The following is a 19,839-nucleotide window of genomic DNA, read 5'->3' on the forward strand; positions in this document are numbered from 1 at the left end:
CTGTTCACGTAATCAATTTTTGCTAAAAATGTAGATCAATATTTTTAAAGGACCCATTGTGGTCAATTTTATACGGTTTAACAGATGTATATGAAATGAGAACAATCCATAAAAGATAGTTACACGATCAGAAAATATCACGCTTTTTTTTGGTATTTTTTAGGAATTGGCTTGATCCTTTTACTACTTACGTACTTTGCAACACTTTATAGTCTCTTTATGTTTTCTAGTAGAAAGTAATCCATCAACTGTTTATTGCTAACTGTAAACAACATCGCATGTTGTTCTTAGTCCTTAGTCCTATAGGTAAACGAATTACTTGAACGAGGGTATCCTAATCCTTTTCAAAATGACTGCCAAGGCTGTCCATTTTGCAACAAATCTCCCTCATCTTCAAAACTTAATGAAGCGGGACCCGTTTTCTTATCGAGATGAGGTAAGGACGAGTATTTGTTGACCCGGTCAGATGGTGGATGGAGTTGGAGGATGGGAATGGGACTGGGACACGAAAATTGAAAAAATACATTTAATTTTAATTTCAATCAAATTGATAATTTTCTGTTGAAAATATGAGGCAATTTTACAGAGAGAATCTGTGTTCTTCCTGTGAGAATAAAAAATCGATCAAGCTCTCACCCCCGGGATGAGAGTAGAGGTCCTCGCCACTTCTCGCTATTCTCACCCCTGTTAACCAACATGTAGGGAGAGCCTAGCTACCTAACCAACAGCCAGATATAAATAGAGACAGGGGAGAGAAAGAAAGAGAAGGGGGGGGGGAAGAGACGAAATAGAAAGTGGAGGAGAAAGAGAAGAAAATACCAACAAATTAAAATAGAGAAAGAGGGGGGATGGGGAGAGGGCGAGAGAGATATGAAATATTGAGCTAAGCTGACCCTACACAGGGATGAGAATAGCGAGAAGGGACGACGGCTAGGCGAGGCTACTCTCCCTACCTGTTGGTTAATAGGGATGAGAATAGCGAGAAGGGACGGGGGCTAGGCTAGGCTACCCTCCCTACCTGTTGGTTAACAGGGATGAGAATAGCGAGAAGGTGTGGGGCTGCATGTTCACCCTCCTTACGTCCAGTGCCACTAAAAGTAGTAACGAGAGAGATGATGATGATCAGATGAGAGTAGTGAGGAAGGGGGGGGGGGTGCTAAGCTGACCCTACACAGGGATGAGAATAGCGAGAAGGGACGGCGGCTAGGCGAGGCTACCCTCCCTACCTGTTGGTTAATACGGATGAGAATAGCGAGAAGGGACGGGGGCTAGGCTACCCTCCCTACCTGTTGGTTAACAGGGATGAGAATAGCGAGAGGATGGGGGGGGGGTGCTAAGCTGACCCTACACAGGGATGAGAATAGCGAGAAGGGGCGGGGCTGCAAGTTCACCCTCCTTACGTCCAGTACCACTAAAAGTAGTAACGAGAGTGATGATGCTGATCAGATGAGAGTAGTGAGGAAGGGGGGGTGGGGGGTGTGCTAAGCTGACCCTACACAGGGATGAGAATAGCGAGAAGGGACGGGGGCTAGGCTAGGCTACCCTCCCTACCTGTTGGTTAACAGGGATGAGAATAGCGAGAGGATGGGGGGGGGGGTGCTAAGCTGAACCTACACAGGGATGAGAATAGCGAGAAGGGGCAGGGCTGCATGTTCACCCTCCTTACGTCCAGTACCACTAAAAGTAGTCACGAGAGAGATGATGATGATCAGGTGAGAGTAATGAGGAAGGTGGGGGGGTGTTAAGCTGACCCTGCACAGGGATGAGAATAGTGAGAAGGGACGGTGGCTAGGCTAGGCTACCCTCCCTACCTGTTGGTTAACAGGGGTGAGAATAGCGAGAAGGGACGGCGGCTAGGCTAGGCTACCCTCCCTACCTGTTGGTTACAGGGGTGAGAATAGCGAGAAGGGGCAACTACCTCTATTCTCATCCCGGGGGTGAGAGCTCGATCGCTTTTCTATTCTCATCCCGGGGGTGAGAATAGAGGCAGCCGCCTCAAAATCATCATATCACGGCGATTGAGATTGGGAAAGTTTATCGGATTATCGTTTTCAGTAATTTCGTTTCAATTAAATATTTAATGGCAAATGGTGGGTATCATTTTAAAGGTCAGAAAATAAGCTTTATTTTCATTTAAATCATTTACATGTATGGCAAGTGTAAAAAAAATTAAGAGTTAATTGAGAATAGGAAGTTTTTGACCCGAAAAGTAAGGTTCATGGTGGGTAAAAAATAAATTAGGCTGCAAGTGTATCAATTATAATTAAATTTGGCAGAGATATTCGATGTATCAAGTATAATTTAAGGAAGTGTCATTTGCCAAGGGTGAGTCCTTGGTAGTTGACCGTTCATCAACTACCAGGGAGTCAAATTAAAACTCTTCAGGTGCATGCAGTGATTTTATTAGAGCCTTGGCACACATACGAATCTCGCACTTTCCGATCATTCATTCATTGTCAATCGTTGTGGAAAGGTTTGAATCTACATACTCACCGCTATTTGTTTTTAATTATTCACTGTCTTTTCAGGAATTCGAAGACAAGTTAAAATCATCGGAGTGTCTACATACACGGTAACTTTAGGCAGTTTAGTGAGCAGCAGTGGGAGTCTAATTGTGACCCAACTCACCCATAAGAAAGTTATGACTGGAAATTGCTGTTCGCTTTTACGAAGGTTTAGGGGGGGTTCAATTAAAGATGCATAACTTCGTTATAAAGAGGAATATCACAGATATCTTGGTATCATTATTTTCGTTACCAACCGGGCACCTAGCCTCAGGATCTACGTACACAGTAACAGTAACATACATGGTAACCTTGAATCTCACCTTTAGGGGTTATATTGTATTGTTTGATTTTTTTGAATAACACACACACATACAGAGCGAGGTCCATCCATTGCTTGTATTGTAGCGGCAAACCAGTTACCGGAGTTACCGTGTACGTAGATCCTGAGGCTAGGTGCCCGGTTACCGTGTACGTAGACACTGCCTGAAATCATATCAAAACTAAAATTTCTTTTATTTTTTTATCCAAACTTCAGATTCAGTGGAATAAACATACAGAAAAATGAAGTGGCAAATCCCTGCCAAGTAAAGATATGTCTGATAGATTTATTTTTTTTAAGTAGGATTTTCTCTGCTTTAAAGAAAAATATGCTGCACATCGTCATGATTAATACGGCAAGAATTCACATATAAGCTTTCTCTGTCATAGGTCATCAAACACCAATGAAATTTGTCATAGTATTTACCCATGGATATGACAAGATGGCCAATGAGTAGGAATTTCCCGTGGGTCAATCAGCTGTAATTACTGTGTCGTGCCGGAAGTAGCTCTTTTCATTTGATGAAAAGGAAGATTGGGCTGTCAATACACTCTTCTTGTCTTATGATTTGTTATGCGAGGCATTATCTTTCACTATTTTCCCTCTCTTCGATTCAAAATTAATCGACTTTTTCAAGAGATATTTTTCACAGAGTAATTGACTTATATTTACAAAACCATCATGCTTCATACATGTCGCGTTTATGAATGCAACAATCGGGCTACGAATGGTAGAAGTCGCTGTTTCCATAGATAAGATCAAACGAGGGAAGTGATCATCATTATTTCTTGTTAAAATATCAGTATCGCTGCTAAATTGTATCGTATTGGAATTGAAAATTTCTGATATCTCCCATCTCAATCGTGGAAGTCACTACGGAACTGTTGACAGTAAATAGCTTGTATTTATTTGCTATAAAATAAGTACTTTATGTTATTTTGAAACAAAATAATTTTTTTTTCATGACAATTATTATTATTATCTGGGTCATCCTCAGGACCACAGGAATCTTTGAATCTAGTTTTAAACTAATTTAGTGTGTATAAGGGAAAAGTAGTATGAATTTTATAAGGCTAAAGTTAACCATTATCGATGAGATAAAGATTTATATCATAGCAACTCTTATGATTGCAAAAATCACTTCCTAGACTTTTATAGAGATTTAAGAGATATCTAAGATAAACAATTGAGATTTAGAACCAGTACTCCATTACAATGGAAATGGCTCTGCGCATGGTGGAAGTCATCGTATTTTAGCAGAGTAAAGAGGGCAATGCCCACTTTGTTTTGAGTCTTTTCCTTTAAGGTTAATGTATTTACCTTAAAACAGTTTTTAAATGTAGTAGATTATCTAGCATGTAGCACACAACCAGAGGTTTTTTTATTTGTTTGTTTTTGGGTTTTTTAATTGACCTCGTTTGGGCATTGATTTTATTACATAAAGACTTCACTTTCATTTATTTTTAATCTATTTCTTTCCTCAGTTTTTAAAACAATGGCAATACTACCACAGTTTGATGCAGACTTTTGAACTGCAGCCAACAAAGTACAATGCAAAGTTAGATGAAATTATCACCTTTTTAGCACAGGTAAGTTTTACCTTTTTTATTGATTACAACTACTGTAAGGACCATCCTGTAACTTTCGGGGGATAGAAATACTGTGAATATTAGTTCTTAAATTATTCAAAATCATGATTCGTAGTGCAGCTTGCTCATAACAGTTTTAGTAAGTGCCTGCCACCCGTCTTAAAATCTTGCACAAAGTAACTAAATTCAATAGAGGATGAGGTATCTGTATTTATCATCAAATTATTTCTTCCAACTCAGACTTGATGAACAACACAGCTTCCATTTTCCTTGTCACATTAATTGGTGCGAATTTTATGAACAAAATTGCTAAATGATAAGCCCTATGTTTGGATTTGAAACTAGGAGTATAATTTATTTGAAATGGATGTTACTGAAAAAGAGGTCTGCTATATTTTAGTTACTATTTGGTGGCTATGAACTTTGTCTTCTTTTGTTTCAGGTCAGTCATTGTTATAAGGAAGATGTCACAGAATTTCCAGAACAGCTCGGAGATTTGTTAAAGAACTACAGCACAGTGCTAGATAGGACAATGAGAATGGTATGGAGCTGCCAGATTTTTAAAAAACATTTTGTTGAAAACTAAATATATAGTCCATCTCATACATTTCATTTTAATAATAGCAATAAAGGGGACCTGATAGCTCAGTTGGTAGAGCACTCACTTCAAATGCAAAGGGACAGTGGTCAATCCCGGGTGTAGTCGAGATTATTTTTTTTGTCCACCCAGCAGTGATTGGGTAGCTGGGTCTGTTAGATCTGATGGAAAGTACTTTGTGATAGACTAGGGTCCTATCCAAATCACTAGTATGTAATTCTCAATCTGACCAAGTCATTTAATTTATATGAATGATGGAGAAAAAGGAAAGTAATGTCTCATGCATCGCTATTGCATCATTTTGTAGGAAATGAAATAACAAATGTAATGTGTGGTAGGAAGCTGTAGGCTATCATTTGCATTAATCATACAAGATGTACTATGCAACTTCAATCCCATCATATAAACAGCAATTGCAAATATTATTGACCAATTCAGTGTGATTCATAACTTTTCAAGAATATTTTAAAGGGGTTTTTTAAAACTGTTTTCAATTGTGGTGATGCTCAGAAGTTTGACTGATGCTGAACCAGTGAATACAGAAGTTTGTTTTGAATTTTAATTTTTTTAATTTGAGAGATAGGATAGAAGGTAGTTTTCCCAATTTCTTTGTCATAAAAGCAAGGTAAGAGGTTTGTATGAAATTTATTTTATAAATACAGTAATTTATTTGTACCTTTTTTTGACATAGATCTATGACTTACACATTCTATTATAATATCTATTTTTCAGACTTTGGTCAAAGCCCTGATTATGTTGAGAAACAAAGAGCTCATATCGGCCACTCAGGTCCTGCAGCTTTTCTTCAAACTTCTCAGGTGTGAGGACAAGCTGTTACGGAAAACTATTTACCAGTACATTGTGTCCGATATTAAGAATGTGAACCAGAAACACAGGAACCCCAAGCTGAATGCGGCCCTTCAAAATTTCATGTTCTCCATGCTGCAGGAGACTAATACTGTAACAGTAAAGACAGCTCTGGATATCATGGTGGAGTTGTACAGAAGGAATATCTGGAAGGATGCCAAGACAGTCAATGTCATCACCACTGCATGCTTCTCCAAAATCACAAAAGTTATGGTTGCAGCCCTCAAGTTTTTCCTTGGTATGATGAATGTTATGATGTGATCAAATTAGCCTATACAGTTAGAAATAGTTTCAGAGCCAGCAGTAGGCAAAGATTGATTTTTTTTTTTTACAAAATGACTAGTCTCAAAACATTTGGGTGATTAAAATAAAATATATATCAATTACTTTTTTTTTTTTTTTTCGTGCGCACATCAACAGAAGACTCATTTTTAAAATAATGGTAATTAGAATGATAATAATGAATTTAATGATTTTATCTGTAAAAAAAAAAAGAAATTTTTCTACAAACATGATGAGTCCGTCATATTATATGAAAGCAATGAACTAAGCAGAATTCAGATTTATTGTACTGTAAATGGAAGCATTTTTGTGGCAACTCAAAAATTTAAACAGGAATTGAATGGTCCGTCTTTTATATATATATATATGCGTATATATCTTCAACATATTGATGAATGCTAAAGATGTTAACATTCCAACAGAAGTGAGCCAATATAGCAGAAGTGTAAAATTGTTAAAAGCACAGCTATGTGTACTCGATAATTTGTGAAGACCACGTAATGCGGTTTCTTGTATCTGGATTGATTGTGAACATTTTCGGGTAATAAAATAAGGATTTTTAGATGTATATTTTTTTATCTATTTAATACATCTCAAATCACTATTACTTTTGCCTAATCAATGGCAAATGTGCTTGTTGAATTTTTCTTTCATGTTATCTTTTTTTTTTTTTTTGTTCTTTATTCAACTAGGTCCAGATGAATCAGAGGAAAAAAATGAAAGTAGTGATTCAGAGGAAGAGGGTGATTCCAAGAAGAAGGCCAAGGATTTGATATTGGGTCATCGAGTAGGCAAAAAATCAAGGAAAAGGCAGAGAAAACTTGACAAAGCATTGCAGGCTGTGAATAAACACAAGAAGAAAAAGAACAACAAGGAGATATTTGACAGTTCTGCCCTTCACCTTGTGCATGACCCTCAAGGTTTTAGTGAAAAGCTTCTCAAACAACTGGAGAAAACAACTGAAAGATTTGAAGTCAAATTAATGATGATCGATTTGATATCACGTCTAATTGGAATACACAAATTGCTCTTGTTGAATTTTTATCCTTTTATGAAACGGTTCATCCAACCACATCAAAGAGAGGTGAGAAGGGTTTTGATGATTTAAAACCAACAAAATGTTTGTATCGTCTATTCTCTCACTGTTTGTCAAAGAATACACTGCAGGTCTTACATAAATATAGAGTATGTTTGACAAATATATTCATATTGCTCTAAAAAAGTTTTTATCTTAAATTGATATGTTTAAAAGCCATGAAGAATTAAATGAATAAACGCTAAGTAGGTATTTGTCCGAATGTTCACAAACATGTTTGAGTTTCCAGTAAGTGTTAAATGTATACCACGCCTCCATTTCTCTCCCCCCTCCCTTTGTTCTAATGAAATCCAGGTGAAGTATTGTTTGTGTTTGTTTGGGTTGTTTTTTTGTTTTTTTTATTTGACCCAATTCAAACTCTTCCCTCAAAGGTTTAGAGGAATTTTGTTTCAACTTTATTCTGATATCTGAATTTTCTAAATCATTAGATAAATATTTGAAATTATTTACTCTTTTTTGTCCTTTGATTTGCTTCAAAGCTGAAAGATATAAGGTTTTCATCACACCGGTTAATGCTATGTGAATTCAAATAGGTCACCTGACCAAATATTGTCTTGTGGTGTTCTTTCAAATATCATTGGGGATGCTTATCACTTGAAGAAAAGTTTCCGTCGTAGAGATGAAAAAGTTGTTTTTGTTGGGTATTTTGGGGTTTTTTTCATTTCATCTTTATTTGTGTTCTTTGTATTTTTGTTTGTTTTTATTTTTACACTTTTGTTTGTTTGGGTTTTTTAATTTATTTTTGTGTTGCTGTTGTTTTTTGTTTTTTTAAAATATTAAGTCTAGTGGTAAGTCATTAATTTTTTCGATAATTTAGTCATAGGTTCAGTCTTGGTGAAGATGCTCTTTGGGAGTTTTCTTTGTGACTTCAGTGTAAATGCCTTATCATTTATAGAAAGTCTTTAAAACAGAGCATAATAAACAAAAATTAATGTAACAGATTTTAAAAAGAACACAGAACATTTTGGATCAAAACCCTTCTTCAGCCAACAACAAAAATTTCCAGATTGATGACAGAGATATTTTGTAGGTCCTCTCTGTAGAAAAATTTAAAACAGAGAATCCACCTTTTTAGATTGAACAGAAGTATGTATGTTTCAAAGGGCATTTGAATAAAGTTTTATTTCGTTGTTTTATTTTTTCATAGAGAATATGCAAACTTTATTTTCAGTAATCAGTAACAGATTGAATCATTTTTCTCAACTGAGTTGAAGAAGATTCCAATGAGTTTATTTTAATGTTTGTCATTACCAGGTGACTCGACTATTGCTGTACCTTGCTCAGGGTAGCCATGAAGTTGTCCCGCCTGATGCCATGGAGGACATTTTGATGACTATTGCCAACAACTTCATCACTGAGAGGAACTCTGGAGAGGTGATGGGGGTTGGTCTCAATGCAGTGAGAGAAATCTGTAGCAGGTGTCCCCTTGCAATGTCAGAGGATTTACTCAAGGATTTGGCACAATACAAGGGTCACAAGGACAAAAGTAAGGGATGATATTCCCTCCCCCTCCCCCCATCACTCTTTTCTCTCTCTCTCTCTCTCTCTCTCTCTCTCTCTCTCTCTCTCTCTCTCTCTCTCTCTCTCTCTCTCTCTCTCTCTCTTCTCTCTCTCTCTCTCTCTCTCTCCTTCTCTCTCTCTCTCTCTCTCTCTCTCTCTCTCTCTCTCTCTCTCTCTCTCTCTCTCTCTCTCTCTCTCTCTCTCTCTTCCTCTCTCTCTCTCTCTCTGTGTGTGTATTGAATAATGTGACTATTGTGTGTACGTCATGTAATATGCCTCAACTTGTTTTATAAAGTATCTCAGCTGGAAACTTTGGTTTGAGCTATGATGTATCATTAATCACTGATGGTTTAAGAACTTTTATCTTTCAGCTGTCTTTATGGCTGCCAGATCTCTGATTCAGCTCTACCGTCACCATGATGTGAAGATGTTACACAGAAAGGACAGGGTATGTTAGTTTATGCATCTTAAATTTCATATGTATGTATTGTTTATTTTGTTTCGAGGAAAGAAAAAAAAAGAGAGAGAGGTTAAGTGAAGCCGTCAGAGCTCAGTCTTGTCTCTTTTATCATCTATATCTGTTTTCCTCTTTCTTATAGCTATCTTTCTTGGAAAGAGATTACTTCGTCTTATCCCAGCTTTGAATTTCATCTTAAGCTGAGTGGGATTTTTTTTCTTCATAATTGCTCTTTCCATTATTTTCATTATACATGTTAGTAATTTTTTGCAGGGATCCTTTGCCATAGGTGATACTTTAACCCTCTCCTTACCAACTATAGGAAAATCGTCACATTCGTTACGATGCAATCAACCTTATCCTTATTCAAATTTCTTTTGTACATCATAAAATTTTAAGATAATGAACAGTGTGTTGTAGAGTATGTTTTGCTAAAGATATTATGTATGGCAAGAACTTACTGCTATTATGTGAGAGTGATAAAAAATCTAACTTTTGTGTTAGTTGGGTGTGAAGTTTTGGGGAAAATCCTAAAAATGGCTGGTGAGGAGAGGGTTAAGGTAATTACAAGACTTGATTAATGGATAGATTGACCTTAGGATCTACTTCACTTCACTGTTTGAACCAGTCCTATTTGTCTTATTTTTTTCTCTGGAGGTTGTTTGCACAGATTTATCTATGATTTTTTGGCCATCCCATTATCTTCATTTTACATAACGTTGAAATGACCTGTGAATTTGGAACTGCCATAAACTACCAGGGGAAAAAAACACAACAAATTATTTTTTTTAACAATTGGAATTTCATTTATCACTTTTTTTTTTCTCTCCAGGGAAAGCCTACAGAAACACAGAAAGAAGTTAAAGTGTTAAAGTATGGAGAGACAGGAGCTAAATCTTTCATTGCTGGAGCAGAAGTCATACCTGAAAGGCTTGAAAAGGAAACAGATGAAAAACAAGATCAGGGTATGACTTTTTTTGAATATGGGGTAGACAGGTATTGCAGTATCTTTTTAACATTTATCTTTGCAAAGATAGCAAAAATTAACTTTTTGGTCACATGGGTATATTGGCATACAGTGCTCAGCACATAATATTCATCAATAATTCATGGTCAAATGAGGTTAGCACTGTTTGCTGTGTATGTAAGATACTGATTCAATTCACTAAATGGGATTGTAAAAGAATGAAAATTTTAATGTGTTGTTCCATCATTTTTAGTTCTCACTAAATGCTATCAAGCAGATTATAAACATCTATCGTTACACATAGTTTGTGTTGTTGGTCTGTTATATCTGGCTGGTGGATGATTTGAGTATTTTCCCTAAATGCACACCATCAATATCAATCAAACAATAAACATTAAAGGTTACACACCGTTATGTGTGTTCGTATGTTTAATGTGGATGCTGGATGTTGTGAGAAGTTTACCTAAACGCATGTAATCAATATTTGAATGAGACCTAAGCACAAAACTCAATGTCCAAAGTCAATAGCAAAGAGCTGAGTGGGTCAACTTCGTTCCTATTGTTGCTGCTATGCGTTTCCTTTTAAAAACTCATAACAATGCCAGCCGAATATTTTGTACCAACACACAAAACTATGTGTAACCTTAAAAGTTTATAGTCTCATTGATACAATTTTGTGAGAGCCTCATAAAAACAAAATCAACGAGCCGTGTGACGTCAATTTCATTTCTTCGATACAAATGTATTTTGTAGGAGAAGAGAGTGGACAGAGTGAGTAGAGTCGTGTTTGTAATCAGTGTTTAATTTCAACGTATCAAAACAGAATGCTGTGCTTTTGCTTTCTGTTTAAAATTGCTTCGTCAATATCATGGACCGAATAAAATTGATTGAAATTTTTCTGTGGTCTTTGTAAAATCAACCGAAATCGCAACAAATATGGGTGTCCTGCATCAGATAGATAAAAAATGTTAACGGACTGGCTAATTTTCATAGCAGACAGTAGTCTGGTTTTCCCTCTAGTTAACACACAGACAGAAGACAGACTTGCTCTTTCTTTTATTGATATAGATGTTTTTGTAGTGTTTTGTTTTGGTTTATTTAAAAAATATTTTCACATTCTAGTTTTGCCATGAAAAGAAGATATATCTTTTTAATGTGTTGGTTCAACGTGTACTTATATGCAGGTCTGACAGAACCCACATATGGGCCTAGTTTAACATTGTTGTAATGGACAATATTTTGTGTCACTTTTTGAGATTTCCATTACAACAATGAGCCCATAAAGAATTGGATTATCAGACCTGCAAATAAGTGCACGTCGTATTGGTTCTATTAAAGAAATATTTTTTTAATGCACAATTCTGCTGTTACATTTTGTTTTTATTTAACTTTATTTTTCTCTTCAGTCACTAGTTTACATTTGGTACTGAAGGCCCAAAGAGTAAATCAAGTATATAATATAATTGATTACCTCAGTTAGTTTTGGGGAAAATACAGTCTGTGGGTATAAATGTAAATGAATTTAATCAAATATTTATGGAATATGAGACTTATCAAAGAAGGGACCCTAGAATATTATTGTAATAAAATCGAAGGTCAAATCACTGTTATTAACTTACAACTTTGTGTCTCTTTCTTATAAACTCGTTTGCCCTTTCCAGAGGAATGGGAATCTGCCAGTGAGGAGGAAGATGATGATGACGGAGATTGGGTTGATGTCCACCACTCATCTGATGAAGAGGTAGGCGTGTGTTACCATTGATGTGTGCATGTTTTCTTTTGATTTTTTGTTCTTGTTTTGTTTCGTTTTTTGTTGTTTGTTTTGGGGTTTGTTATTAGAATGTAGGAATTCTTCCCATATATATGTTATTAGAATTTCCATTGCTGAGTAAAAACAAATATGGATTAAAATCGATTACTAAATGTTGATAATGTAACTTTTTTTTTTTTTTTAATTGTCAGTGGGAGCTCTGATCATTTTATATGTAGTTAGAATTAGGTGTTGTGTTTTTTTTTTAAAGGGACTTTTATATCTGCATTTGGAATATTTATCACTAACTCATCTCACAATGAAATTAGTACAGTTTGTTTTTTATAATCGATTATTAATCTCTTCTTGTTCCACTGTACATTTTTTTTTAACTTTTAATTTTCTTTGCCAAATTTTATTTAATTTATTGATATTTCTCTTATATATTACCGAATTGTGTTGTGATACAGAATTATAATTTCCATACAAGGATGGATAGAGTATATCTTATCTCTTATCAGATGATAGTTGCATCACATCTTGATTTCAGTTCTTATATTCATCTATTTTTATATTTTTTTATTTTACATAGACTGAAGAAAAGGATGAAACACCAGAAGAAGTAGCAGAGAGACAAAAGATTGCTGAAGAAGTCTCTTCCACAAGAATCATGACAGATGAAGATTTCAGGGCCATAAGCTTGCAACAGATTTCAAAGGATCTACCATTTGCTAAGAGAGCTGCTAGCAAGGCCAGGAAAAGAAAGCGAGAGGAGATGGAAGAAAAGCAGAAGTAGGTTTGGCTGTAGTTTTTTGTGTTGGTTTTTTTTTTTGTTTTTTTTTTTTTTTGGGGGGGGGGGGGGGGGGTTCTTTGATATTTCACATTTCTGACTAGTCTTCTCAAAACAGTATTATGTTGGAATGAACCTGATGATTAAAATCAAATTTTAAGCTTAATTGACTTCATTAACATTTGAATTGAGATAAATGTCTTCATTGAGGAGAGTGAGTTTTGCTTCTTAAACTTCATTTCCTATTATGTTCACTTTAAACTGTCTTTATCTGGTTCACTCATAACAAATTACCTTCCGAGATGTGGGTCATAATTTTATGGGGATTATTTTTTTTTGGAAACAGTTATCATTTCAGTTGATTCTTTTTGAGATCAATGTGTATGAATATTCAACAAATTTGTTTGATCGCCCATTCATGTGAACACAAGTTAAGATGTGTATTAGTTATCTTGTCTATTTCACACTTTATTCATTTTCTACATGGTGGTATTTTTTGCAGTTATCTCATTTTTTTAATTTTTTTTGTGTCAGTAGTTAGATATCTCCCTTACAGTCAACATTTTTTTTTAAAGAGAAACGTTTTAAAACCTGAGTTAAATCAAAACTGTACTATGGTTGTTCAGTTTAGGATCCAAACCATAATTACCAAATAGATGATAAAAATTAAAAGTAAGTTCGTAACAATACAATATGTTACAAAGGACTATTCAGTGAGTGATGGTAAAAGAGCTGCACACATGAAATAATTAGGATCTCTTGCCGATGTTTGATACACAATACGGCTAATATCAATTACACAAATTATTAACATATGAATTGTTCATATTTCAGTAAAGAGTTGCCTAGTCTGGGTGACATTGAGCTGGTCCATAAAAAGAAAGCACACGACAGGGAGTCCAGACTGGCCACTGTTATGGTAGGTATTTCTTTGTGGTGTCTCCAATCTGTAAGACAAATCTTGTTGATCATTCTTTGTTGATACCGATACCAATTGATTTACTAATAAGCACTCAACACAGTTTTCTTTATTGAATCTGCCTAGTCAGGATCCTTTTTCTAACCTCTGTTTTCCACTGGATCTGTTCATCTTGTGGAATATTTTTTTCCCATTGAAGTAGTGTTCTATTCAAAGTGCAGCAAGCAATTATCAGAATAAACTCCAGCTCCAAGGCAGTCGTAGCTATTAAGAACTACAATTAACATTCCAACTCCAGCTATCAATTTATGCTAGAAATATACCTCAACTGCACCATGGGCTGATTAAGGTTTCCCCAGAGCCTTTTGTTATGCAATACAGAGTACAGATACCAAAAAGATATTTTACAAAATATGTGAGACAATATCAGCAATCCTCTAAACTTTAAACTATCTTTCGAAAAAGTAAAATGTAGATTAAGTATAATCCCAATGGATATCACTTGTGCATAAAAAATTATGTTCATGTTGCTCTGTCTTGAACAATTTGGTTAATTTTATCAAATAGGTCATTCTCATGAGCGTACTAATTGTTACCCAGATAAATTATTATTCAATTTTCATCTTAAATCTCTGTATCATACAGGCAGGGCGTGAAGGAAGAGAAAAGTTTGCCCATGGCCCGCAAAAGCTGAATCCCTTTGCTAGTACATCAAATAAGCAGAAGTTGAAAAAGAAAGCCTTCAACATGGTGAAACATAAAATTAGGAGTGGAAAAGTGAAGCGTTCCTTTCGAGAAAAACAGGTTTGGTTTCTTATTGTTTTTGTTTTTGGGACTGTTTTTTTTAGTTTTGTTTTGGAAGAGAGTGGGGGGGGGGGGGGGAGTGGAATGTTGGAAGGCATCTGTGACATCCTCAAGGATTTCTGATGAATATATTTGATCTCACTGAATTTCTTGGCAAAATTTTATGACTCTCAGATTTTGATCACCCAAAATCTTAATGAAAGCTGCGATTTTTAAAAAAAATTTTTCATACTGTGCATAATTTGTTACACACCTTGGTGTAAAACAACATTGTCATTGTCCAAAATTATAGTGCATTTATTAGCTTTTGTATGATTTCCTTATATTAAGAATACTTATGATAAGAATGAGGAGCAATGTCTCTCCGAAGATAAGTGATGAGCAGTTTGGTTTTGTTAAAGAAAAGGGAAGGGTAATGCAATTTTATATTGAAAACAATAATGCAATGGTCAATCAAAAAAACCAAAATCACTTTATCTATGCTTCATTGATTATTCCAAAGCCTTTGATTCAGGACAACATGAAACGCTCTTTAAAATCTTAGAAAAACTTATACTGGAATCAAACAGCATGTGTCAAACTTTGTAACGAAACATCTGACTTCTTTAACACTGAGAAGGGAGTAAGACACGGTTGCTTGCGTCTTATCACCAGACCTTTTTAACATATATATTCAAATTGAATAAATGAAAGGCACTATTGTTGGGGGGAGGGCAGAATATGAATAACATAAGATACCCAGACAATGGTACTCTAGTGGTATACTCTCCAGAAAACATGCAGAAAATTTTAGATATACTGGTGAGCAAAATTGAAGAGATGGGCCTGAAATCAAATTTTAAGAAAACTGAATGCATGGTGGTCTCAAAGAATGACAACAACACGACCTTTCAATTGTCAAGTAAAGGAGTGTCAATCAAATAAGTAAAGAAATCTAAGTATTTAGGCACTTTTATTACCCATGACGCATGTGACACAGAAAGATATGATAAAGAATAGCAATAGCGAAAAATGTGTTTCATAAAATGCGTCCACATGTGTCAAACAACCACCTAAAGTTGAAGACCAGAATGAAAGTAGTGGAGACATATGTTATAAGTACCCTTTTATACAGTTGTGAAACGTGGACGCTTAACAAAGAATATGCTCAGAGTCTAAAGGCATTTGAGATGTGGATGTTGAGCTTATCATGGACAGACAAGTATATGAACGAGGAAGTGTTAGCAAAGGTGAGAAAAGGAAGAATATTGATAGATACCATCAGAAAGAAGCAGTTACAGTTTTTAGGACGTGTGGAGTAAAGATGGAATAGAAAAGTTGGTAACATCTGGGATGATTGAAGGAAGAGCTAGAGGAAGACAGAGAATGATATGTGTATATAGTAACCTAAGAATGGCCAAAAGTGATTTTAAAAGCAATGCATACTTTATGACCACTGCAGAGGATCGTGATATGTGGAGACAGCTGATTGGCAATGTGTTCAAGAGTACAAGCCACGATGGATGATGATGTTTTCCTTAAGTGGGAATGAATTGTATTGTAAAGTTCTTTTAACTCACTGACTGCCACAGGTTTCGAAAATGGAATTCCCTTGACTGCCAGAGGTTCCGGCATGTTACTCCAAAAATCATAATGACCACACTTTTTAAGATAATAAAACACTTTAAAAAGCATACAAACCTGTTTTAGTTGTTCTTTCAAATGATGCCATTGAATTTCATGTAGCTTTATTCTGGATTTTACAATGTTTTTCTGAAAATAGGGTGTTTATTGCCAAAAACGAGAATTTTTTTAAAGGGTATAACTATAACTCTTCCTCGGACTGTCTTACTGTCTAAATATCTATAATATAATTGTTTTCTTTACAGAAACCAAGCAACATAATAACAATAATATAAGAAACAAAAAAAATATGATTTGGTGAATGTTTCCCTAAAAAATTACAAATAATTTTGCTTGGTGTGAAAATCCTTGAAACACGAATTGTCAACGCACAACGGGACCTTACAATCAGGGCACCAATACTTTGTTTCTTGTCGTTTTCTCGATGTACGATCTCTGTTCTGATCTGCCTTAGCCCTGTCTGTACATACTTTGCATGACCTTCTAGGTATCTTTTTGCTGGTTGCTGGCAGCGGTTCAGGGAAATGTCGTTCGACAAGACGATTCATGGAGCTTACGACGGGTGAAGCCGAAGTGGTGGCAATGTCAGAAGTACTGGCACGTAGTTTGATTGCCTGTTTACGTTTGTACTCAATTGTAAGTTGGTCTGCCAAGTTCAAAATGAAGTCGTGTAGTTTCCACCTTGCTTTTCCTTTTGTCTGCAGTACCTTATTGAACAGAATGTGAGCTTGAACAGCGGATAGTACGTAGAGGTGAACGAACAACTTCTTCCACCATTTGGCAGTTCTTCTGCGCAAAGGAACATATGAATGGAGTTGATCACTTCTATCTGTTGCACACATGTTCTTAGTGTAATCAATAATCACATTAGGTTTTGTTCTAGTTCCATGGCGGGTCGTGGTTTCACTCTGTTGGGTGGGGTCATGAATCGTCGACAACATATACACATCTCTTTTGTCTTTCCATTTCAAAGCAACAAGCTCATTTTTTTGTCTGTAACAGACCTCTCCAACTGCAAGCTTTCTATCTGCTAGATCCTTTGGAAAGCCCTTTCTATTGAATCTACACGTCCCTATCATCATTGTTTTCCGTGCGACAAGTTCATCAGCAAGCGGGGGAGCGCAGTAATAGTTGTCCACGTACAGGTGATAGCCTTTGTCCAAAAGTGGCTGAAGGAGGCGCAGACAAACATCATGTGGTTTATTCGAAACATTTTCTTCACCAGCATAAATCTCAAAGGTGTAGACATAAGCACTTTTACTATCGGCCAACATGTACAGTTTGATCCCCCGCGACACTGGCTTGTCCTTGATATAAATTTTGAACCGCAGCTTCCCCCTCCATCCGCACACAGCTTCATCAATTGCAATGTTTTTGTCTGGAACACATAAAGCTGTAAATGTTCTTTGTAAATGCTCATAAAATGGCCTAATTTTAAAAAGTGGATCATGCCCTGGCTCTGTCGGAAGCATATAGTTGGTGTTGTCATTTACATGAATCATCATCAACAAAGCTTGAAAACGATTACGCGACATAATATTTTTGGCGAACGGTGAATGAAGAATCTCTCTGGTAGACCAATATTCATCTATAACATGTTTATGAACAACTGACATATGTAAAAATAGAAGAAGAAAACCTTCAATGTCATGTACAGAAGCTGTCTTCCACTTCGCGAGACGACTATTCGGTGCAAGATTGGTTTTGGCAGCAATGCTCTGCTGAGCAAATCGGTTGGTTTGGGCTTTGAAATGTTTGATGAAATCCTTTGTTATGATTTTGTTATAAATGTCTATTGGAGTAATATCATCATCAATGGGAAATGTAAGTCCAGGATTGCCATTGAATTCAGGAATATCAGGTAAACCAGCAAACCCTTCGAGCCAGCCGGCTGCATCTCGGACAAGTTCCCGTATTTCCTCATTATCACAGTGGGGTTATCACCCACATCATCAGGTGAATTAGATAAAGGATTGATTGATGTAGAGCCATGAGAGGCATTTGGTCTCCTTCTCTTTCTAGAATTAGAAGTTGATGGACCTGGAATGTCCAAGTCTGAATCAGAATCGCTTGTACTACTTGTACTAGAACTGCTACTTACGACCCTTCGTTGTCTCTTTTTACCACTACTAGAATGCTCAGGAACAAAGTCACTGTCATTATCATTACTTAACCCATAGAGGCCCGCTTCCCCTGGAGTCGCCCGCGACTGTTGAGGCCCGCATCGCCCGTCATCGCCCGTGGCCCCCGAGAAAAAACGGATCATGTTTACTTTGTTATTGCAACGAATCACTTCGTTTTATTCTAAACCGGAAACATCGTAAACGTAATGCGATCGTTCTATTTCCGTTTCCTTTTTACCGCACGTTTATATCGTTGATAGCAAGTGAGTAATCGAATTCAGAAAAATGGCACTCCCGTACCTCACGAGTTTGTTGCGTGGCGCTAGAAATGATGTTTTGGAGAGTGGTGTAGACGATGAAGAGGATTTTGGAAATGAAAGCGATATCGAACTAGAAAGAGAAGATGTAAACGATGGTGGGGATGGACAAGACGAGGCGTTAGCACCCGATCAAGGTGATTAGGACACTGAATCGGAGTCCGAGATTGACGAAAATGACGGGAATGGGGGTGCGGGGAACGAGTTTTTTTTTTTTAATATTTTTTTTCCCAATTTATTGAAATCAAAACATGTCATGTTATATATCATTCGAAAGCAAATTTATCTGGCTATAAAAAGGAATTAAAATTATAATTTTATGTCATTTGGTTCTCGTTTAATAATTTTTAAACTTTGTGTTGGTATTTTTTTGTTAAGAGTTATGCCCCTTACACTGGGCTTCAGGGGAATTTTTTTTAGCAAACACCGGGCCTCTATGGGTTAAACACATGTCTGGCTCATCAAAATCATCTTCGCTACTAGAAATATAAGGATTTGGGGCTTGAAAAGCATCAAATACGTTTCTTCTTGTTCTTTCTGCCATGGTTGAAAATCACGGAAAAGAAGTCAGTTTATCAAGTACTATTCGTGCTAGTAAAAAATGTCAAAGTACAAAGTACCCGATCATGTTTGGTATGAAAACAAAGCGAAAGTCGCGAACTACGACGTTGGCAAACTGCCACGGCCGATACTGTTCGGTGAATACAGATAATAAATAGCAAAGTATGAAACCGAGGGGGTTCGGTCTTGGCAGTCAGGCTTAGAATGAAAAAAACCAAGACGTGTCGGTCATGGCAGTCAGTGAGTTAAAAAACATAAGACTATAGAAGTAAGATATTTCATTTAGAAATGAAATTTAAGCATTATTTGTTTAAAAAAGGATGGGGCCCAATTTTTTAAAAAATCAAGATTTGTTAATGACTGAAACACTGTTCTATTGATCTTGAAGTATTTTTAAAAAGTATTTGTAGTAATAATCACAAATGTTTTCATTCATCATGCCAGGGATAAAGATGCTTTCAAGTAATGCAATGTATAATATCAATACAATAATTTGTATTTGTTAAAATAGAACTCAAACATAATAAGTTGCATCGTTTCTGTATAAATTTTGTCAAGTATTAGTTGAGAACGTACTGTAATTTTGAAATGCTTTTAATTTATTATTTTCTTCTTCTTTCCAGATTGCCCTTCGAAATTCCCTTTTGAAAAAGAGCAAGAAATCGAAATTCTAATCATATTATGAGATTGATAAATTTTATGTACCTGCTGACAAATCTATAATTTGACCTGTGTATTCAACAATTAAATTATGGAAGAAATTGTAATGG

At 36.0% G+C, this 19,839-nt stretch overlaps 1 protein-coding gene across 1 annotated transcript; it reads left to right on the top strand.

Annotated features, from left to right (window-relative positions):
* Positions 1 to 55: 55 nt before the first annotated feature.
* LOC144970247 (protein SDA1 homolog) lies at positions 56 to 19,831 on the top strand. The gene is made up of 13 exons (XM_078909687.1): positions 56 to 436; positions 4,311 to 4,415; positions 4,858 to 4,956; positions 5,746 to 6,118; positions 6,855 to 7,246; positions 8,513 to 8,744; positions 9,130 to 9,206; positions 10,048 to 10,180; positions 11,844 to 11,923; positions 12,525 to 12,724; positions 13,557 to 13,641; positions 14,287 to 14,445; positions 19,693 to 19,831. Exons 1-13 carry the CDS (start codon positions 350 to 352, stop codon positions 19,741 to 19,743), a joined length of 2,073 nt encoding a protein of 690 aa, XP_078765813.1. The 5' UTR covers positions 56 to 349; the 3' UTR covers positions 19,744 to 19,831.
* Positions 19,832 to 19,839: the final 8 nt, after the last annotated feature.

Source organism: Berghia stephanieae, chromosome 4 (genome assembly GCF_034508935.2).
Source record: "Berghia stephanieae isolate SIO BIC M18660-M18661 chromosome 4, UCSD_Bste_1.3, whole genome shotgun sequence".
NCBI lineage: Eukaryota > Metazoa > Mollusca > Gastropoda > Nudibranchia > Aeolidiidae > Berghia > Berghia stephanieae.

Bases quoted from the DNA above. Each gene is read 5' to 3' on its own strand.
- LOC144970247 (XM_078909687.1), top strand. From the start codon at position 350: ATGACTGCCAAGGCTGTCCATTTTGCAACAAATCTCCCTCATCTTCAA. The intron at 4,416-4,857 runs GTAAGTTTTACC...CTTTTGTTTCAG, and splicing joins TTATCACCTTTTTAGCACAG to GTCAGTCATTGTTATAAGGA. The intron at 12,725-13,556 runs GTAGGTTTGGCT...TTCATATTTCAG, and splicing joins GAGATGGAAGAAAAGCAGAA to TAAAGAGTTGCCTAGTCTGG.